A 23,707-nucleotide genomic window follows, 5' to 3' on the forward strand; every position below is an offset into this window, starting at 1 on the left:
GCCTTTCGACTTGTTCTATTTTGTCTGTCAATGACTATAGAGGCGGTAAATTCCCGTGCCATGTCTTCTGGCGTTTGGGCCTTCGGCCCTTTGACGCTCGTCTGCTTCCCTTCAGAATTTTTACAAGGCATCACTTTCTGGCAACTTGTGATCTCCACCTGGGACCCAAGTACTCTTTCTTCCCGACTCAGCATAATCTTCCAGGGCTGGAGTCCTTGTGGCTTATGGTCCTCCCAGTGTGGAGTTTGCCATGACGTGGGACTGATTTGCTGTTTCATCCCCATCGTTCCAGTCCAGAGTGTCATATTGCATATTGAGTTGCTGCCAAGGAGCCCTCGGCTGCTAAGGAGGGTTGTTGAGTACTTGGGTGTGAGAGGTGCTGGAGGTGGATTCATTGGCTCGTTTTGATGTTCTGGTTAAGGGCCGAGCGATGGATTGACTTGCTAAACGGTACCCCGGAGTCCTTCATTTTGGCACAGAGCATTGATTTGTGCTACGTTAGCCTCGTTGGCTTGTTTCAACGCATTGATCTGCTCGATGCTAGCCTCATTGGCTTGTCGCAAGATGTCAAAACTATGTTTGCATCTCCTCGCGCATTTTTTGCATGATTTCCTGTTGTTGTAACTGTGCGGCGCCATTCCGGAGCGATGTCGCATGAAAGAGATAGTGAAAGACTTTTCGTAAAGCTTCCCACAGACGGCGCCAAAGTGTAGGTGCAGAATTTAACACCAAAACACTTATGAGAAATACAAAAATTATAGCCAGGATAATATCAATGAATTGAAACAACTTAGATAGAAGAAAATCAGATAATTGGAATTGATGCCTTTTCTCCTCTTATTCATCTCCTTTTTATATGCTTATACAGAGCTTTTCTTGGGGTCGTTATTGACAGTTTTGTGCGTGGGTAATCATGGGTCCTATTTACATGCAATCACCCTTTATGGCAGACGTTATGGGATGTTTGAATGAGAGTGGGACGGGCTTCCTTTGCTCGGGCCGGTTTGTCATTTTAGGGGTCTCCTCAAACGGGCTTTTGGCTGCTTTGGGCTTTTGGGCTAGTCATTCTCATGCTGGGCCTTTATTGTTTTGTGGACTCGTGGCGTGCTATATTGCCGTGAATGGTGGGAGAATTTCCCTCCATGACCCACGAACACGAATTGCCACCCCTATTCAAGACCCATTAGTTTTAAGGATGGAGCTCCAAACAATGACTTGTTTAGAAGTGTCGCGCTCTACCGACTGAGCTAAGATGGCTCGTTTAATGTTTGGGGTAGAAGAATAATATAGCATCACCCCAGACAATCAGTTGGGCCTGTGGTGATTGATTTTCAATCTCGGCGAATCTTTACCATGTCCACATTCAAAATCATAATGATAATAAGTGGAACCCATTCTTTTGAGGCCTAGTGGAGGTAGTGGTATAAAGTTGCGCGAAATGGTGGCAAATTTTTAGACTTTAGACAAGTTTTTTTCTTATTTGATTAGCATATTTCTTTCCAAATACTTTTCAGGACAACAAATTTCACTGTTTCAAATGTTGAAGCAAAAAAAGTGTGGAAGTTATGAGATTAAAGAATTCATTTCTTCAATGCCCACTGGTATGCTTCTCATCATTTTCATTTCTAACCTCTAAAACTTACAGGAACTCTCACACCCCAACTTGAAATGGATACAGAGAACACTTCAGTACCAATACCCTCGAACACTTCTTCATTGTCCTCCTCTCCACCTGCTACAGGATGCGACTACGAAGTGTTCTTGAGTTTTAGAGGCCCAGACACTCGTAATAGCTTCACTGACTACCTCTACAATGACCTTATGGCTGCAGGAATTCGCACATATAGAGACGACAATGAGCTTCGCATTGGAGAGAAGATAGGTGATGAGCTTCTCAAGGCAATAGAGAACTCTAAAATATCCATACCAGTCTTTTCCAAACACTATGCTTCAAATAATTGGTGCTTGCTTGAGCTCACCAAAATGGTCTGTAACAACCCTTACCCTAGCCAGACACAATATTGTCCATTTTTGGCTCCCCCGAACTAGAGACTTCCTAGGGGGTCACCCATCTTGGTATACTCCAGGTTAAGCACGCTTAACTCCAGAGTTCTAGTGGGTTTACGGCCATCACGATTTTAAAACGCGTTGTCATAGAAGGGTGTTGAATCCATATATAGCACTTGCCCCATCCACACTCAGGCGATGTGGGATTGTGTACCCGTAACTCGCCCAGTGTGGTAGCCTACTGGTGCCACCTGCACATGCTCACACACACCCGCCCATAAGGTTGCCACAATCACCCTATTGTGGCAACCTTGTGGGAGTGTGTGCCGTGGGCGGGTGCGAGGCACCAGTAGGCTCCACACTGGGTGAGTTACGGGTGCACAATCTTACATCGCCTGGTTAAGGGAAAGGTGAAGTGCTTATATGTGGTGGTGTTATCTCCAATTGGTATGAGGCCTTTTGGGGTAAAGCCCAAGAGCAAAACCATGCGGGCTCGGGACCAAAGCGGAATATATCATACCATGTGGTGGAGTGAGTAGTTACATGGTCGAGTGTAAGATGACTTTGGAGCAAACCATAAAACCCATTTTCTATGACGTCAAACCATCCGATGTGCGACACCAGACGGGGAGTTACAAAAAGGCCTTCCAGTAACACAAGAAGAAATATGATAGTGCTACTGTAGATGGATGGAAGAAAGCCTTGAGGGAGGTTGCGGAATTGAAGGGATGGGAAGTTGCTGATAGGTAATTGTGTATAATTACTGATTCTGTTATTTTATTTTTTTTTTATTATTTTCGTTTAATGTAAATTTTCATTATTAGCACCGACTATGAACTTGTTTGCTTCGGTTATCTCAAATTAGACACTAGAATGTTTATTTATTTGGTAAGTAAATTAGACACTAGTTTAACTTAATTTACAATGGACAAACAAAAAAAAAAAATTTAATTTACAAACATGCAACATGTTTTTTCAAATTGTTAATCAAGTGAATTTTGAAACTACTTCCAATTTTTGAGTTTTCTTAGAATAGGCATGTATAAATATTTATTTATCGTTTTTCTCATAGATATATGTGACATCAATTATGGTTGGCGGGCATCAAGGAGCACTGGTAAAGGAGATTGTTTCAGTGGTGTGGGGAGAGCTGAAAAGAAACTCATTGGTTGTAACTGAAATTGTTGAGTGCCAATTTGAGTGATGTAAGGATTGTGTGAATCCATGGCATGGGTGGAATAGGCAAGACCACTATAGCCAAGGTCATCTACAACCAACTCTCCCAACATTTTCAATCCTGTTGCTTCCTTTCATATGTTAGAGAAACAGCAGAACGACATGGTCTTGTTCATTTGCAAAAGCAACTTAATTAGTACTGGGGATGAAGGAATCAAAGATAGATTTTTTGGGAATAAAATTCTTCTTGTCGTTGATGATGCTGATCACAACAATCATCTTCAAGCACTTTCACTTGTCGGAAAGTGTGATTGGTTTGGCTCAGGAAGTAGGATAATTGTCACAACTAGAAATAAAGGAATTCTAAATCTGGCTGGGATAGATTGGACTTGTGAACCAAAGGCATTGGATTCTATTCAATCTCTTCGACTTTTCAGCAGGCATGTTTTTAGAAGGGACCATCCCCTAGAAGACTATGAGAGTCTCTCTAGGGATGTTGTTTCCACTACCGGAGGGTTGCCTTTGGCTCTTGAGATTATTGGTTCTCTTTTATCTGGCAAGGGAAAAGCAGTGTGGAATGAGACATTGAATAAGTTGAAGAGAATACTGGATGGAGAAGTGCAGAAAAAGCTGAGAATTAGTTACGAAGCATTAGAATATGAACAACAACAGATATTTCTTGATATTGCATGTCTTTTCATTGGAGTGGATAAAAGAATTGCTTTCCACATGTGGGATGCCTGCGAATTTTATCCGGAAAATGGGATTGAAGTTCTTCGTCTCATGTCCTTAGTGAAAATTGGAGATAGCAATGAGCTAAGGATGCATGATCAGCTTAGAGACCCTTGGCAGGGATATTGTCCGTCAAGAAAATTTCAAGGAGCCGGGGGAGCGTAGTAGGGTGTGGTTGCATGATGAAGCCTTCGACATATTGGAGACTCATACAGTAAGATCCAACTTCTTCATGAATGGATGTCCCTTATTAAGTATTAATTTTCTTCTCATCTTATTAACACAATCATGGATGAACTACTCAATACTCATAAGTAGTCCGGTCTCATTATGGTCTTTTTAAGTAAGCCCCACTATAGATTTTTTCATCAGTTAGAATACTTACCCTAGCAGTTTCTCACGGTTCAGTTATATCTATCAAACTTCTTCTCATGGTTTTGATGTGATTGAACACTTTCAATAACACTTGAAATCAGGTAATGCTTTCTACTAACTTTCAATAATGGCTCTATTGTTCTTTAATTCGCTATATATATATATATACATACATTAATCTTACTACAGTTTATTTGTAACTATGTCAACTTATAAATGTGAATTTGGTTTAGTAAAAATTTGTAAAAAGAAAAATAAAGGGTTGAGTAAATTAATTCCATTTAAAAATAAAAATAAAAATAAAAAAATTAAGGAGCTCTTGTAACAGAATTTTACAAAAAAAAAATGATGAAAATTGATTAAATAAATAACCAAGTTTTCTAACAAAATTAGTAATATTGTATCTCAAGAACCAAAGTGGTGTAGCTTAATGATACTTTATTGCCTTCCAAACGAGAAGGTCAGGCTTCAAGTACCCATAGGGGGCATTGTGAGTGTATGAATGTATTTCTTTCCAATGAAAAAAAAAGGGGGAAGAATTATGGTTTATAAATAATTAACATATTCTCTTATATAGCAAAAGTTGAAATAATAATTGGAATTTTCTGAAAGAGAGTGAATATCATCATTAATGCTATATTTTGTGTCCACCATAGTTATAGCCTAGTATGTTTTTTACTTATCTAAAGGTTTTCTTTTGGCAGGGAACAAAAAAGGTTGAAGCTATCTGTATTAACTTTGAATCAGAGTCGCCGGCATGTTCTCTTACAAGTGAAGAATTTGCAAACCTATCTAATCTAAAGTTCCTTCAAATGGACTTTACAAAGCTGGATGGAGATTTTAAAGGTCGTCTTTTAAAGTTAAGATGGCTTCGCTGGAACGGATGCCTTCGAATTTTTAGACCAACCAATTTTCATCTAAAGAATCTGGTCATTCTTGATTTATCACGGAGCGAGGTCACAGAAGCCTGGGAGATTTGGAATTATATCAAGGTTTGTTCAATTTCTCTGCTTTTGTTTCGTCTGTCTCATCACATAATTCTCTGTAATTGATTTTAATCAATTCTCTTTTCCTTATTTCGCAGATTGCAAGAAAGTTGAAAGTTATAAATCTCACAGGTTGCAAATCCATAGTTCGAACTCCTGACTTCTCTGCACATGTAACTTTAGAAAGATTGATTCTTCGCGGGTGTTCAAAGTTAAAAGAGATTCAAGGGCTTGGAAGATTAGAACTCCTAATGGATTTGGATTTATCTGAGTGTGAATCACTAGTTAGGCGGTTACCCAATATTTCCAGCGCCTACGAGAAGTTTAAGGTATCATGTAGTTTGGAATGAAAATATCTGAATGAAATTGGGCGCCTTGATGGATTGGAATCCTATGAATGTATGTATTCCTTTGGGTGCTATTCCTTGGAAAGATTGTCTGACTTATTGAAATCCTTGAGGAAGCTGGACTTGTCATGTTGCATAGCCTTGGAGAGACCTGATCTGTTGGGACTTACAAATTTAGAGGAATAGCACCTTTGCAGGTGTAAAAAAATTTAAGGAGATTAGGGGACTTGAGGAACTGAAACTCTTTCTGGACTTGTCATGGTGCAAGGCGTTGGAGAGGTACCTGATATGTCGAGACTAACAAATTTAGAATTCTTGGACATTCATGCATGCAATTCACTAAGAAAATTACCAGACATTTCGAACATCAGAAGAATCCAGCAGGGACATGGTAATTATATATTTTCTGCTAACCCATGTTGTCCTTGTATGATTTTTTTTTCCCCCCTTAACTGGTTATTAATTGTGATTTGTTTCTCTGTTCCTTTTTCATATAATTGACAAAACATCCATTTCAGTTATCAATTGTCACTGCAGAATTATGCTGTACACTAGTATTTAGGCAGTTGAAATCAAGGTTGTTTTCTGTGTTAATCCCTATATTATATGGTTGATTAGGACAATGGTAGTCAGTGCGGTGGAGGAAAGAATAGTTTTGTTTCAGTCTTCCAGGGACAGATTCATGATCATTTTTCATGTTTTCATCGAAAAGGATTTTTTTTAACACGCAATTAACTTCTCTCTCTCTCTCTCTTTCTTCACAAAATTCATTGTCTCAACTCACAAAACAATGCACTGAGCTGCTCTCTGTTCGGCACAAAAAATTCACATCTCACCTCTGTGTGTGTTCTTCTTTTAGAACTCCTCCACTTCGAGATGATTTCGAGACTAATGCTCAGTTTGAAGTGAAAGGAGACATTGTTTCATAATTCCTATGGATGTTAGGGCTCAATTTCGCCGCTGAAGCTCTGGTTTCACAAAAATGCATGTCAAAAGAATGAAATATTAAAAATATCATAAACTCTAGAACTTCGAGACCCGATTGATTTGTTTGTTAGGGCTTAATTTCATGCATTCAATCAATCTATGAACTTAGAGAGACAATATTTGCTTGAGATAATCTAATACCTTGCAAGGTGAATTGATTATTTTGAGATCTAAGTTAGTTTCTTAGTTAGGGTTTGAGGTCATGTGGAGGACTTTGTGTATGGCCACTTGTGTATTTTTTATATATTCTCAAAATATTTTCGTAAGATTCCTGATAGCAGGATTTTGAAGCTTCAAATTATTTTCTTAAAGAATTTGAAAATAACAATTTCAATATATTTCCTTAAGCTTTGTATGATTTCTGGTGCAGGAACAGGTGGGAGACGTTCCTACCGCTCATATTAAAGCTGATTTTTTTTTTCACCAAGGTATTTTACTTGCCTTACCAAGTGCTAATGTGCAGAAAATTTGATATTTAAGATGCTTGAATATTTTTATATTATAATGGTTATATATTCTACTCAATTTTAGATATATATTAATAATGGTTATATATACCCAAGAAGTCCTCAATTCTGGTTTGAGAGATGGGAAGGACCAATGCTTCAATTTCTCCTCCTATGGGAAAAACACACACACACACACACTGTAATAAAGGTCTGATGTCATCGTATGTATACTAGGAGATTCTGGTACAACTTAATTAAATCATATTGTTTGAACCATTTTTTGAATTTTTATGCTAAAAGTGAAAACTAAAATAAAATAAATTATATTTGATGAGAAAAGCTCATTAAAACAAAAGCTCATATTTGATTAGATGGTATTTCTTTTTAAGGTTTGCATTTATTTTTGTAATACCACATAGCATAGGAAATTCGCACTTGTACTTTCTCCAAGTTTCCACTCCTAACCAAGTTTGAAGAAATGAAATGTCATAATTTCTTGATCACAATGATCAGTAAAAATTTCTTGATTATTAAAAATTGATAGTCGTCTTTATTTTTTTAGTTCCTACCTTTTGTTTATTACTGCATATATTCAATCTTGATATACAGGTACGCATGATTCGACGGAAAATGCAAGTCCTGCTGGGAAAACTAGTGGAGATAGGGAGATTGAAACAGAGGATGGTTATACTCACTGAGATTATACAGAATAGTTGTTATTGTTCTTGTCAAATGGAGTTAATTCCATATTTTATTCAATGCATGTACAGTCTTATAATGTTTTTCATGTCAAATTCCAATTTGCAGGTGTTAATTCTATTTTTTTGAAAATGCATGTACAGTTTGTCATTGCTTCATTTTGATTATTGTTCATTGTAGTACCCAAACTATTGGTATATGGTTGGACCATGGAACAAAAGGAACAGTTTCAATCAAAGGCTAGCCATATGTTATTAGCCAATACTCTCGGTTATTGTTATAAGGAACAACGGGGTATTTTGGTAAACACTGTTTGTTTTTTTAATTATTATTATTTTTTATTTTAACAATGATGATGAATGAAAAACAATACAAGAAAATTTTAACATGAGCATGTGTTTGACTTGCTGACTATGACATCCTCATATAAATTGAAAATTTTGTATCATGAAGTTGATTTTTTTGATAAATAGTAATATTGATCTGTAACCTCTTCCTCCTACCCAAAAACAAATTATTATTTCTTCAAATTTTCAACGTGAGTATGCATTTGCTTGGTGACCGTGACACCTTCACGAGTTTAAACAAAATATTTTATTTTATTTTATTTAAAGAGTTTTTAGTTTTAGGTCATTTTCTTTATATTTTTAGTTTACTTAAGTAATTTGTTTCTTTTTGTTATTAGTTTCCTTTAGGGTTTTATTTATTATAAAAACATGTACTAAAAAAATCAATTAATTTTATTATTAATATTTTAATTACTAAGTAATTCTTATTCAACTTTGTGGATTCAAGGTATTCTATATTTGGATTCAAAATAACCCTTGTTTCATATAACTTAGATAATAACAGGTATTGAGGTGTATAAATAAGATTAATTTGGTAGTTAAACAAAACAGTCCACAAGTTTTTCCCACAACAATTGGTCTATTATACCAATTAGGGTTTTTTTGTTAAAATTTTGGTGTCATCTCTCAAACTCTATTTGTTTTGTTTTACTAATATTTTGAATATGATTATTTAATTAATTGTTAAATTAAGTAAAACTAATTAAAATGGAAACACAAAATTTTAATATTTTTCTTAAAAACTTAAAATTTTCAAGTATATCTTTTGCAACATAAACTGTTGAAATTTAAACAATCCAATTGAAAATTTAAAAGGTAAAGATTTGCTCTTGTTATGATATGATGGTACACATGGCTTGCCATGTCATTCAAAGGAAGGGTATATTTGCATTTTTTTTTGGATACCCAAAACTCCCTTGGGCAGGGTCCTTTGGACCTATCTTAAAGTAACAAACTGAAAATACTACAGCCGGTCTCATAGCTACAACACCAAATTAATCAAGGAATATAATGAAGCATTGGGGAGTCGAACTCTGGACATACGAGAGCCAATCCTTACCGCTGGACGAAACCTTTAGGGGCATCAACATTTATTTTTATTATTTATTTATTTATTTTATGACTCAGAACTCCCCTAGACAGGGCCCTTCGGACCCATTCCAAAGGCACCAAATTGAAAATACGACAGTGGACTCTACAACTGTAACATCAGATTAGGCGAATGTGATAAAGGAGGGGACAAAGCTCGATCCAGGGCTGATGGATGCCCAAGCTAACACGTTACCATCTCATCCACGGCCCGGGGGCATCAGCATCTCCTCCTCCTCCCCTTCTTCTTCTTCTTTTTTTTCATTTTTTTTTTTTTTTGGTTAAAAATCAGCATCTATTCTTACTCCCGAAGAAACATCTATTCTTACTCCTGAAGAAAGCACATGTTAGTGGGTCGTATCTTCTTTTAACGGGTCAGGTAGCATTATTGGAAGACCTACTTTCCCAAATCCTGTCTAGGTCACATAATTTCCATCACGATCAAGAAATTGAAGAATTCATTTATTCAATGCAAGCTGATCTTCATTTCTAATTGGAATGGATACAAAGATCTGGTTATGGCTATCTTGTCTCATCACACTTCTTGCAATTCTCCTCCCCTTACTTGTGTTCATTATCAAGAAGATCAACAACACTTCACTACCACCTTCAGCACCACCCTTGAACAATACTTCAGTAACACCCTTGAACAATTCTTCGGTATCACCTTCAGTACCATCCTTGAACACTACTACTTCTTTGCCCACCTCTTCAGTAACACCCTTGAACAATTCTTCAGCAGCACCTTCAGTACCATCCTTGAACACTACTTCTTCTCTGCTCACCTCTTCACCTGCAGGGTGTGACTATGAAGTGTTCTTGAGTTTCAGGGGCGCAGACACCCGTAATAACTTCACTGACTACCTCTACCACGACCTTGTGGAAGCAGGAATACGCACGTACAGAGATGACAATGAGCTTCGCATTGGAGAGAATATAAGTGATGAGCTTCTCGAGGCAATACAGCACTCAAAGATATCCATTCCAGTCTTTTCCAAACGCTATGCTTCAAGTAAGTGGTGCCTGCTTGAGCTCACCAAGATGGTTGAGTGTAAGACGACTTTGGGGCGAACCATAAAACCCATTTTCTACGATGTCAAACCATCCGATGTGCGACACCAGACGGGGAGTTACGAAATGGCCTTCCAGGAACACGAGAAGAAATATGATAGTGCTATTGTGGAGGGATGGAAGAAAGCCTTGAGGGAGGTTGGAGAATTGAAGGGTTGGGAAGTTGCTGATAGGTAATTGTGTATATTTACTTATTATTAACTTTTCTGATTTTTTTTTTTTTTCCTTAAATGTAAAATTTCACTATTAGCACCAACTATGAACTTGTTTGATTCAGTTCATCTCTCAAATTTGACACTATAATTTTTTATTTTTTTGGTAAGTAAATTAAACACTAGAAAATACACTATTTAAATTAATTTACAAACAATAGTTTTTTTCAAATTGTTAATCTAATAATTTTGAAACTACTTTCTCTTGTTCAGTTTTCTAAAAATAGGACATATTTAGATATATGTGACATCAATTATGTTTGGCAGGAATCAAGGACAACTGGTAAAGGAGGTTGTTTCAGAGGTATGGGAAGAGTTGAAAAGGAACACATTGGTTGTAAATGAATGCTTAGTCGGAATTGAAGATCATGTAGAAAAAATGATGAAATTGTTGAGTGTTAATTCCAATGATGTAAGGATTGTGGGAATCCATGGCATGGGAGGAATTGGTAAGACCACTATAGCCAAGGTCATCTACAACCAACTCTCCCAACACTTTCAATCCTGTTGCTTCCTTGCAGATGTTAGAGAAAAAGCACAACACCAAAATGGTCTTGTTCATTTGCAAAACCAACTTATATCTAACATTTTAAAACAGAAACGTGCTGACATTAGTACTCTGGATGAAGGTATTAATGTAATCAAAAATAGATTTTCTGGGAAGAGAATTCTTGTTGTTGTTGATGATGCTGATAAAAAAATTCATCTTCATGCACTTGTGGGGAAGTGTGACTGGTATGGTTCAGGAAGTAGGATAATTGTCACAACTAGAAACAAAGAGCTTCTAAATCCAGAGGTCAATTGGAATTATGAACCAAAGGAATTGCATTTTGATCAATCTCTTCGACTTTTCAGCAGGCATGCTTTTAGAAGGGACCATCCTCCAGCAGGCTTTGATTCTCTCTCAAGAAAAGTAGTGGACACTACTGGAGGGTTGCCTTTGGCTCTTGAGGTGATCGGTTCATCTTTATCTGGCAAAGGAAAAGATTTTTGGGAAGCTACATTGAAGCAGTTGGAAAGAGAACTGCATGGTGAAGTAAAGGAGAAGCTGAGAATAAGTTACGAAGCATTAGAAGATGGCCAAAAAAAGATATTTCTTGATATTGCATGTTTTTTCATTGGAGTGGATAGAAGAATTGCTTTCCACATGTGGGAAGCATGCAATTTTTTTCCGGGAAAACAGATTGAAATTCTCCTTCTTCGGTCATTTGTGAAAATTGGAGATAACAATGAACTTAGAATGCATGATCAGCTTAGAGACCTCGGTAGAGATATTGTCCATCAGGAAAATAAGAATGATCCGGAGGAGCGTAGCAGGGTATGGGTTCATGACGAAGCCTATGAAATATTGCATAATAAGACGGTAAGATCCAACTCCTTCATGAATAGATGTCCCTCATTAAGTACTCTTAATTTTCTTGTCTCCTTACTAACACAATTATGTATGAACTATGAACTATGAACTATCCAAAAGTAGCCCTTTAAAGTAGGCCCCCGACCAAAGGTTTTTTCATCGATTAGTATACATTCTCTATCTACTTGGCCCATTTTAGCAGTTTATGTCGAGAATCTCTAGCAATTTCTCCTCCTCCCACGTTTTTTTCTATTTTCCTACACTTGCAGTTCAGTTATATCTGTCAAACTTACGTCTTTCCATATTCTTCTAAACTTCTTTTCATGTTTTTGATATGATCAAGCAGATTATATAATTATCTTTATCTTTTCTAAGTGAGAAAATCTTGCATCTAAAATTAATAAATTTCCGTGAAGTTATAAAAGAGATGAGTAGTGAGAAAATCTTGCATTCTAAACCTAATAAATTTTCTTGAAGTTATAAAAGAGATGAGGAATTAATAAGAAATTCCAACACTTTCAATAACACTTGAAATCAAATAAGGTTTTTAAGTAATTTGCGTAAGTCCGGTTCTATTGTTCTTTAATTTACTTTCTTTTCTTTTCTTTTCTTATCGGATAATGACTATAGTTTATCTATAAATATATTTATTAAGAATGTGAATTTGGATTAGTGAAAATATCTAAAAATAAAAAAGAAAGAGTTGGATAAATTAATTCTATTTTTAAAAATAAGGAGCTCTTGTAATGGTCGATAAACAAAATATTAAAAAAAAAAAATAAAATTATAGTAAATAAACTACCAAGTTTTCTAATAAAATTAGTAATTTTGCTTTTCAAAAGGCAAAAATAATGGTTTATAAATGTGTGTGTGTTTGTGTATATATATATTCATATAATCTGTTAATTAATATTCTACATGAAAATTCTCTTGTATTGTCTTCAGCATCAACTTATATTGAGCCACTGCCTGGTCAAAGCGAATGATATCATCATTAATATCCACGATAATTATAGCCTTTGTATATTTTTACTTATCTAAATGTTCTCTTTTGACAGGGAACAAGTAAGGTTGAAGCTGTCTGTGTTAACTTTGAATCAAGAGAGTTACAAGTAGAGATAGGACGGCTTACAAATGAAGAATTTGAGGCAAAGTTAAGACGGCTTACACATGAAGATTTTGCAAACCTATCTAGTCTAAGGTTCCTTCAAGTTGACTATGCAAACCTGGATGGAGATTTTGAGGGTCTTCTTTTAAAGTTAAGATGGCTTCGCTGGAACGGATGTCCTTATATTTTTAGACCAATCAATTTTCATCTAAAGAATCTGGTCATTCTTGATTTATCATGGAGCAAGGTCACAGAAGCCTGGGAGGGTTGGAATCATATCAAGGTTTCTTCAATTTCTCTGCTTTTGTTTCTGTGTGTTTTATCACATAATTCTTTGTAATTGATTCCAAACAATTCTCTTCTTTCCTTATTTCGCAGATGGCTAGAAAGTTGAAAGTTCTAAATCTCACAAGTTGTCGTTACATGGTTAGAACTCCTAACTTCTCTGCATTTCCAACTCTAGAAAGATTGATTCTTGAAGGCTGTGACAATTTGGTTCATATTGACCCGTCAATTGGGTTTCTCAAGAGTCTAGCTTTCTTAAATGTGAGGTATTGTTATGAACTCAAAAGTCTGCCTCTGGAATTTGATTTTGTGGAATCTTTAACGGAGCTCCTCATCGATGGTACTTCTATACAACAAGTCCCTATTGGTGGAGGTGTTATGAAGAATCTTGAAATTCTCAGTGCCAGTAATTGTGAGTCACTGACTCAAATTTCTACCTCAATCGGTGACCTAAAATCTCTGTCGTACCTTAAATTTGATGAGTCATGTATCACTGAACTACCAGACTCGATTGGTTTGCTAGTGAAATTGCGATGCTTGTCACTACATTGGTGCGAATTAAAACAACTTCCGGACTCCATTGGGAAATTGGAATCATTAATTGAGTTGCGCTTGTCAGAAGCAAAATTTACAAAATTACCTGATACCATTGGCAACCTAAAACAGTTGAGAATTCTTGAGATTCAGTTTTCTTTGATAGTGGAGCTACCAAGTGCCATCGGAATGTTACTGGAACTTGAAGTGTTAGATGCCTCGGGTTGTTTATGTTTGAAGAGGTTACCTGATCTATCTAACTTGGAAATGCTGAAAGAATTAAAGTTGTTCTTTTGCAAGAACCTACGTGAGTTTGAGGGTCTCAAGGGTTTGAAATCCTTGAAGACGCTAAACTTGTCAAATTGCGAAGCCTTGGAGAGGTTACCTGATCTATCGAACTCGGAAATGCTGGAAGAATTAGTCCTGTCCACTTGCACGAAGCTACATGAGATTAAGGGTCTTAAGGGTTTGAAATCATTGAAGACGCTTAACTTGTCAAATTGCAAAGCCTTGGAGAGGTTACCTGATATGTCGAACTCAGAAATGCTAGGAAATTTAAACTTCTTCCACTGCCAGAACCTACGTGAGTTTGAGGGTCTTAAAGGTTTCAAATCCTTGAAGACGCTGAACTTGTCAAATTGTGAAGCCTTGGAGAGGTTACCTGATCTATCGAACTCGGAAATGCTGGAAGTATTAGTCCTGTCCACTTGCACGAAGCTACATAAGATTAAGGGTCTTAAGGGTTTGAAATCCTTGAAGACGCTGAACTTGTCAAATTGCGAAGCCTTGGAGAGGATACCTGATCTATGGGGCTCGGAAATGCTAGAAGAATTAAAGTTGTCCAATTGCCAGAAGTTACATGAGATTAAGAGTCTTAAAGGTTTGAAATCATTGAAGACACTTAACTTGTCAAATTGCGAAGCCTTGGAGAGGATACCTGATATATCGGGCTCAGAAATGCTGGAAGAATTAAAGTTGTCCGATTGCCAGAAGTTACATGACATTAAGAGTCTTAATGGTTTGAAATCATTGAAGACGCTTAACTTGTCAAATTGCGAAGCCTTGGAGAGGATACCTGATCTATCGGGCTCGGAAATGCTGGAAGAATTAAAGTTGTCCGATTGCCAGAAGTTACATAAGATTAAGGGTCTTAAAGGTTTGAAATCATTGAAGACGCTTAACTTGTCAAATTGCGAAGCCTTGGAGAGGATACCTGATCTATCGGGCTCGGAAATGCTGGAAGAATTAAAGCTGTCCGATTGCCAGAAGTTACATGAGATTAAAAGTCTTAAAGGTTTGAAATCATTGAAGACACTTAACTTGTCAAATTGCGAAGCCTTGGAGAGGATACCTGATCTATCGGGCTCGCAAATGCTGGAAGAATTGAAGTTGTCCGATTGCCAGAAGTTACATGAGATTAAGGGTCTTAAAGGTTTGAAATCATTGAAGACACTTAACTTGTCAAATTGCGAAGCCTTGGAGAGGATACCTGATCTATCGGGCTCGGAAATGCTGGAAGAATTAAAGCTGTCCGATTGCCAGAAGTTACATGAGATTAACAGTCTTAAAGGTTTGAAATTCTTGAAGACACTTAACTTGTCAAAGTGCACAGCCTTGGAGAGGTTACCTGGTCTATCGAACTCTGAAATGCTAGAAAAATTGAAGCTCTACCAGTGCCAGAATCTATATGAGATTGGGGTTCTTAAGGCTTTGAAATCCTTGAAGATCCTGAACTTGTCATATTGCACAGCCCTGGATAGAATACCTGATCTATCGAACTACGAAATGCTAGAAAAATTGAAGCTCCACCAGTGCTCAAAGCTACATGAGATTGGGGGTCTGAAGGCTTTGAAATCTTTGAAGATGTTGGACTTGTCATATTGCACAGCCTTGGAGAGGATACCTGATCTATCGAACTTGGAAATGCTGGTAGTATTAAAGCTCTACCAGTGCCTGAATCTACATGAGATTGAGGGTCTTAAGGCTTTGAAATCCTTGAAGATCCTGGACTTGTCATATTGCATAGCCTTAGAGAGGATACCTGATCTATCAAACTCGGAAATTCTAGAAGAATTAAAGCTCTACAAGTGCCAGAAGCTACATGAGATTGAGAGTCTTAAGGGTTTGAAATCCTTAAAGATGCTGCACTTGTCATATTGCACAGCTTTGGAGAGGATACCTGATCTATCGAACTCAAAAATGCTGGAAGAATTAAATTTCAACAAGTGCCAGAAGCTACATGAGATTGAGGGTCTTAAGGCTTTGAAATCCTTGAAGATGTTGGACTTTTCATATTGCACAGCCTTGGAGAGGATACCTGAACTATCGAACTCCGAAATGTTGGAAACATTAAAGCTCTACATGTGCCAGAAGCTACGTGAGATTGAGGGCTTTAAGGGTTTGAAATCCTTGAAGATATTGGACTTGTCATATTGCACATCCTTGGAGAGGATACCTGATCTATGGAACTCGGAAATGCTTGAAAATTTAGTGCTTACCCACTGCCAGAAGCTACATGAGATTGAGGGTCTTAAGTCTTCGAAATCCTTGAAGATCCTGGACTTGTCATATTGCACAGCCTTGGAGAGGATACCTAAACTATCGAACTCTGAAATGTTAGAAACATTAAAGCTCTACATGTGCCAGAAGCTACGTGAGATTGAGGGTTTTAAGGGTTTGAAATCCTTGAAGATGTTGGACTTGTCATATTGCACGTCCTTGGAGAGGATACCTGATCTGTTGAACTCGGAAATGCTTGAAAAATTAGTGCTTACCTACTGCCAGAAGCTATATGAGATTAAGGGTCTTGAGGCTTTGAAATCCTTGAAGATGTTGGACTTGTCATATTGCACAGTGTTGGAGAGGTTACCTGATCTATCGAACTCGGAAATACTGGTAGTATTAAAGCTCTACCAGTGCCAGAAGCTACATGAGATTGAGGGTCTCAAGGATTTGAAATCCTTGAAGATGCTGGACTTGTCATATTGCACAGCCTTGGATAGGATACCTGATCTATCGAACATGGAAATTCTGGAAGCATTAAAGCTCTACCAATGCCTAAAGCTACATGAGATCGAGGGTCTTAAGGGTTTAAAATCCTTGAAGACGCTGGACTTGTCATATTGCACTGCCTTGGAGAGGTTACCTGATCTATCAAACATGGAAATGCTGGAAGAATTAAAACTCTACCAGTGCCAAAAGCTACATGAGATTGAGGGTCTTAATGGTTGGAAATCCTTGAAGACGTTGGACTTGTCATATTACACGGCTTTGAAGAGGATACCTGATCTATCAAACTCCAAAATGCTGGAAGAATTAATACTCTTCCGGTGCCAGAAGCTATATGAGATTGAGTGTCTTGATGGTTTGAAATCCTTGAAGATGTTGGACTTGTCATATTGCAAAGCCTTGGAGAGGATACCTGATCTGTCCAGACTAACAAATTTAGAGAAATTGAGACTTTGTAACTGTGAGAAACTTAGTGAGATTTGGGGACTTGAAGAACTGAAATTCTTAAAATTCCTGGACATTTCTGGATGCAAGTCACTAGGACACTTGCCAGCCATTTCGAACATCAAAACAGTTTGGTTTAACATGCAACATGATGGCATGGTAATTATCTATTTTCTCCTAATCTATGTTGTCTTTGTATGATGGTTTTTTTTCCTTACCTGATTGTTAATTGTGATTTCTTTCTCTGTGCTTTTTCAGGTAATTGATTTAACATCCATGCATGCCAGTTAACATTGAAGAACTATATTGAACACTAGTTTTTTGGCAGTTGGATCTAAGGTTGTTTTGGTTTTTATCCGTATATTATATGATTAAGTAGGATCATGGTTGTCTGTGCTTTAAATGTTAGAACAGTTTGGTTTCAGCACTTCAAGGGACACATTGTGAAAAAGTTGGAGTTAACAACAATCATTAGTTCTCATCACATGCACATTCTTGATCATTTTTCATGCTTTCATCGAAATGGAATTTTATTTACACGAGATAAACTTATTTGAACGCACTAAACTTCTCTCTCTCTTCACAAAATTTGTCGTCTCACTGCACAAAAAAACGCACAGAGCTTCTTTTTGTGTGTGTGTGTGTCGATGTTAGGGCTCAATTACTATTTTAATCAAGTTGTAGAGAAGGAGTTCCTAAACATGCATGTCTGTTTCATAGATTTTGTGTAGTTCTAATCAAATCAGTATAAATGATCACTAGTACTTTTATTGCCTAATTTCTCTGTCTGGAAGAATTTTCACATGGTAACAATTCCATAAGGAATATTATCACTCTCTAAATCCTAAGTATATGATTTCATGTGGAGGACTTGCTACTTATGTTATTTTTGTATCTTCTCAAAATATTTCCATAAGATACCTGATAGCAGGAATTTTGAAGCTTCACATTAGTTTTTAAAACAATTTGGAAATAACAATTTCAAATTATTTTTGTAAACTTTGTCTGATTTTTGGTGCAGGAAACAGACAAAGAGTAATGAGACAGTTCCTAACGCTCATATTAAAGCTGAAAAAAATTTCAGAGGTATTTACTTTCCTTATCAACTGCTAATGTGCAGAAATTTTGATATTTAATATGCTCGAATATTATATATTCTAATGGTTATATACTACTCAATTTTAGATTTATGTTAATAATTGTTATGCATACTCAAGAAGTCCTCAATTCTGGTTTGAGAGCTGGGAAGGACCAATGCTTCAATTTCTGCTTCTATATACTAGGAGATTGTAGGTAAACACAACTAGGAGATTCTAGGTCCAACTGAATTATATCATATTGTTTTAACCATATTTTGAATTTTGATGCTAAAAATGAACTCAAAGAAAAAGCTCATATTTGATGAGATGATTGTTCTTTATTGGCTTGTCTAAGCTAAAATTTTTGTACGGGTTGCATTTATTTTGCTAGAGCTCAAGCGCTTAAGCACCTCTTTTTTGCAACTAACAGGAGCTCTCATACTGCTTCATACTCCATTGTGGAAGTCTCCATATTCATATTGTTTCTACTTTAAAGACAGCAAATCAACCTCGTTGATCTTGTATTAATTGTTGCTTTTGTAGCTTGAGAGCAGAGTCAACAAAAAGTTACTGGCTTACTGCTTGAATTTCTTTATCTTATTTAGCACATTCATGGCAAGTAATACCACATAGAAAAGGGAATTTGGACTAATACTTTCTCCAAGTTTCCACTCCTAACCAAGTTTGAAGAACTGAAATGTCATATTTTCTTGATCCGTAAAAATTCTTGATTATTAGAAAATGATTGTAGTCTTTATTTTTTAGTTTCTACCTTCTATTTATTATTGCATGTATATAATCTTGATATACAGGTATGCATGATTTGATGGAAAATGCAAGTCCTGCTGGGAAAATCAATAGGAATAGGGAGATTGAAATAGAGGATTGTTCAAAATGTTCGGCAAGTGGTTCTCCCTTTACAAGCCGGAATAATATGGACATGGAAGGAGATGCAGAAAAGAAGCAACAGATGCTCATTCTTATTGGTTTTGAGGAAGTTCATAATTAAGGAATCCCAACACCTACTCAAACCTTTTGGGACTGGTTTGGTCTCTAGTATCATTAATCAGTCTCTAATATCATTCAGGTACATCTCTCCTTTCTTTCTCTGTCTCTTTCTCTCGCTCTCTCAACATGTGAAGTTCTATAGCCACAACTATTGCAAACATTGTATCATTTAGATAAAAGTCTTTCAAATTGCTTGAATTGTTTTTGGAAGTGTCAGAAACAACTATGGTAGTAACTTCCCTCATTTTGAGCAATTATGTGACTGTCAAACCATGCGATTTTTAAGTGCATAAAACTATTTTTGAGGGACAGTTATGAACTTATGAATGAAAGTATTAACACTATGATACATTGATACCCAAGGGCAACATTGCTCAAAAGACGAGCAACTTAAATATTGAGAAAATAGCAGACTGAAAGCAAGTAAATGTCTTGTTTCTGCAATTGGCGTCGAGTAGCTTTGTTTTCAGATAGTGACAGAAAGCGAAAGAATGTTCGCAAGGAACGAGGGTTACCTTGAATCCACAAGCTATGTAGTTTTAATCCACAAACTAAAAGAAAATTCATAAAGAATTCTGAAATATTATTGATGAAAGGTTTAAATCTGCTATTGCACAACATGAATATTTATAATAGAGAAACCCTAATACTATAAGGAAACTAATTCCTAAAAAAAAAAAATCATAAGGTAATCTAATAATAAAAAAAAAACTAAAAATATAAAGAATCTAATGCAAGAAGGAAATTAAAAACCTAAAATTAAACTCCCTAAAATATATGTGTGTGTATATATATATATATATATATATAAAGCATATTAAAACTATCCTACATCCGTCTTCTCCACTTTAAAAAAATTCGTCCTCGAGTTTCCTTGTGACTAATCATATAGTAATATAAACAAAATTTTATACCATTGAGTACCTGCACTTGATGATTCATAAACTTGCTCTAGATTTCCTATCCATGTATTTTCTTTTTCCTTCAACTGCAAATATTTTGGAACGCTCAATTCTTCAATAATGAGTGCATCTCGATTAGGATGTGTATTCCCATAAATTGGGCCTTTGCTGGATGGCAAGTGTAATAATGCTAGGACCTTTAACTATAGCTTCTTTAATGGATTTCATAACAAACCCAAACGTCCCATTAATAAGCTTATTACCATCCACTTGACAATTGCAATTAGAAACCAAAAAGGTTAAGATGTTGGAAGGTTTCTTGCCCAGTAGCAGCTTCACCCAGTTCTCCAACTTTAATAAGATTGTCAAAGTACATCAAATTGTCCATTCCAACTTCAAGCTCTTCTGGATCCCTATCATCACTTGGGTAATAGGGTTCTCTAAGCCTCACAATTGACTGCTCAATAATATCATAATCTTTGTCATCATAGATTTTCAAGTCTACCTCACTCAAACCATCGGCTATGTCTTCATAGTGAGTCTCTGAAGTTATATTCTTGAAAGTCTCTCCAAGTGCATCTTCGACTGCTAAAATATGGACAATTTTAGCCCCTTCAACTATAAGAGGTGAAGCAACATAACTTTCCTTCTGACCAATCTCTCGAGAATTACTGTTTGCTTCAACAAAATTATCGGTATTCTCGATGCCACCATCATTCGACTCGTTGACAAGTTGTCTCTCTTTCCCACAACTTTGATATTGGTGATACAACATCTGATAACTTGGTGGTAAAAATTTAGCAATTAACAACCTTTTCATCTTTGACCATGATTGTACAGATTGTTTTCCTTGCCTTCTACGGTTGTTCTTTACCTGTTCCACCAAGCTAAAGCTCCTTTCTTAAGCATGATTGCTACAAGAGGAACTTGCTTGTGTTTGGGTATATCAAAATACTCGAGAAAGTAATCAACTTCATTAAGCCAATCCAAGACATCCTCAGCACAAAAAGTAGAAGTGAAAATAAGTGAATCAAGTTTTTTCTGAAACTAACGATTGTCCGGATATTTGTAGTTTTTGTCGCGTCTCCCTCTGAATTCGTACTCTTCATCACCAGAATAATCGCATAGGCTAGAGGCCTACGTGGATAAACAGGAACATAACCCAAATTCGGTTGGCTGCGAAACACATCATCAGCGCGAACATGAATTGAACCACGAACCTGGTTGCCACCAATTCCAAAACCAGTTGCTATGAACCGATCTTGAGTATGCATAGCTGCCCAAAGAGGCCTTCACTCTGCGATCATCGTCGGCAAAGTGGATGCTACCAAAACGAGCAATCATCATAGCCCAGTGTAAATCAAGGCTCTGATATCAACTGATGTAGCGGAAAGCAATAAAATGTTCACAAGGAACGAGGGTTACCTTGAATCCACAATATATGTAGTTTGAATCCACAAACTAAAAGAAAATTCATAAAGAATTCTGAAATATTATTGATAAAAAAAATATATATATATATAAGGTAACCTAATAATAAAAAGAAACTAATACTATAAAGAATCTAATGCTAGAAGGAAATTAAAAACCTAAAATTAAACTTCCTAAAATTTAAAAATAATAAAAATAAAAATAATATAAAGCATACTAACTGTCCACACCAGATAGGTTTTGGCAAGAAAGCAGACCAAGAGCCTTGAGGATGCAGAAGAACGGATGGGAAGAAATGGAGGTGCTCAAAGGTAGCATAGCCAGACTCCAAACCCGAAGTGTGAAGAAGCTTTGTTCAGAACATCTTTGGTGTCAAAGGCAATATGTCAGACAAGTGAAGAAATTAAAAGTAGTGAAGAAGGAGCAGGAGCATCGGGAGCAAAAGTTACTCCGGAGCTAGAGGGAAAAGGTGGGCTATGAGAAACAAGAGGATGAGAACTGTGAGGAGTCATGAAACACGAGATCAAAGTATATTGTTGTAGCAGTTTGGAAGAAGAGTTTGAATGTTGAACGGCCGCATTCGTATGCCATATAAATTATTATATTTCTCCTGAAATTTCCTTTGTATCATATGATACTGATGTTTATGTAAATCTAAAGTTCGTTTGATTCTTTTGATATAATTACCCCATGTGGAGATGCTAATTAAATACAAAAGTCATGTTTCAGATGAGCAGGAGAGCTATAGTGTGATAAAGTTGAGAACCTATGCTAGCAGGTTTTATCACTTTTAGCGGGAGATGTAGTGTATTTACAATCTCTACCAAGGGAAATTGTCCACAACGGATTTTTAGGCCGTCTCTAAGTGAGTTTACAGGTTCTGACTAGCAATTGTGGTCTCATTCGTAGTATGACGCCTATTTCTCAATCAAATCTTCTTATCGCATTGCAAACGGTAGCAGTAGGGGCCATAAATTTTTCCGAGGCTTTTGTAAACAGCTTTGAAAAATCAGAGCAACTGCCAAGGTATTGGATGATGATGAGCTATGTAAAAAATGTGTCCTGGGTGGTGAATCGGTGGACTACTTAATACTGGATTGCCTGTAGTAGTAGAAATTTAGAAGCTAAGCCGAATGAGTCTGGATTTTGAGTAATATAATTACTTAGGGCCTGCTTTGTTTGTAAACTGAAAACAAAAAATTCTTAAAAAAACCTCTTGGTTTAGTTTTCTAAAAATTATTTAATGAAAATTCAGTTATAAGAAGGCTTGTTTTCAGATAACTTGTCTTTTATAGTTCTCTAAAAATAGTTTTATGTTTTATAAATTCTTGAGAACTGTGGCCCTTAGAATCTTCAATAGTGGCCTATGTTTTTTATGAAACAATGGAAAAACTCAGATTCTGTACTAGGCTCTTTGAGCCTAGTTGCCTGTATATGTTGGAATATTTGAAGATGCCGAAAATAAATCTATGTATGAGGAGAAATTTTTGAATGAGAATGACATCCTCGCTTGGTAGGAATTCAAGAGAATCCAAGCTGATCGCGAGTCTCACAATCAAGTAAAGGTGCATTTTGATGCAGCTTTTCATGAGAATTCATCAATTGCAGCGAGTCGTCTGGATAGGGACTGTGAGGGCAGTATTCTTGGAGCTGTGGGTTGTTTTTGTCCCTCATATTCGACCATGGTTGTTCAAATGAATGGAAGATTTTTTCCACCAAGTTTGCTTCTTGAGATTTTATTATTATTATTATTATATTTTATTTTTTATTATTATATTATATATACATACAGGAAGGCTCTTATGTGGTCCAAAACAATAAACTTTTCAACGGACTAAAAGTCAATTAGAAAAATTACACTTTATTACTTTATCATACCTAACTATGGTTAATTTACCATAATTAGTCAATACTTTTATTAATTTTTCAATATCTCTCTCCTTAATTTTTTCCATCGTCCCTACAATTTCAACCACTACCGTCATTTCCACACAATCACAGCCACCATCTTCACCACTATACTCACAACAACTATCAATTTTTTAGAGACCTTTTATAACTTTTTATGGCAGGATT

General features: G+C 36.4%; 2 protein-coding genes across 3 annotated transcripts; both read left to right on the forward strand.

Annotated features, from left to right (window-relative positions):
* The first annotated feature begins 3,189 nt into the window (after positions 1–3,189).
* On the forward strand, positions 3,190–5,981 carry LOC132306423 (disease resistance protein RPS6-like). Its single transcript, XM_059803810.1, has 3 exons — positions 3,190–4,129; positions 4,995–5,282; positions 5,375–5,981. The coding sequence occupies exons 1-3, from the start codon at positions 4,010–4,012 to the stop codon at positions 5,624–5,626; spliced, it is 660 nt and encodes a 219-aa protein (XP_059659793.1). The 5' UTR covers positions 3,190–4,009; the 3' UTR covers positions 5,627–5,981.
* A 3,353-nt stretch (positions 5,982–9,334) lies between these two features.
* Positions 9,335–22,585, forward strand: LOC132306424 (disease resistance protein L6-like). 2 transcript variants are annotated; one of them, XM_059803812.1, is made up of 8 exons: positions 9,335–10,438; positions 10,745–11,840; positions 12,890–13,222; positions 13,318–17,370; positions 17,470–17,550; positions 18,233–18,297; positions 19,103–19,377; positions 21,865–22,585. In XM_059803812.1, the coding sequence occupies exons 1-5, from the start codon at positions 9,693–9,695 to the stop codon at positions 17,500–17,502; spliced, it is 6,261 nt and encodes a 2,086-aa protein (XP_059659795.1). In that variant the 5' UTR covers positions 9,335–9,692; the 3' UTR covers positions 17,503–17,550; positions 18,233–18,297; positions 19,103–19,377; positions 21,865–22,585. The 2 variants fall into 2 exon arrangements, with proteins under 2 accessions (XP_059659795.1, XP_059659794.1); XM_059803811.1 differs by having other exon boundaries at positions 21,869–22,584.
* Positions 22,586–23,707: the final 1,122 nt, after the last annotated feature.

The sequence above is a fragment of the Cornus florida genome, unplaced genomic scaffold (assembly GCF_030987335.1).
Source record: "Cornus florida cultivar Cherokee Brave unplaced genomic scaffold, ASM3098733v1 CherokeeBrave_3.0.0_Hap2_Chr05, whole genome shotgun sequence".
NCBI lineage: Eukaryota > Viridiplantae > Streptophyta > Magnoliopsida > Cornales > Cornaceae > Cornus > Cornus florida.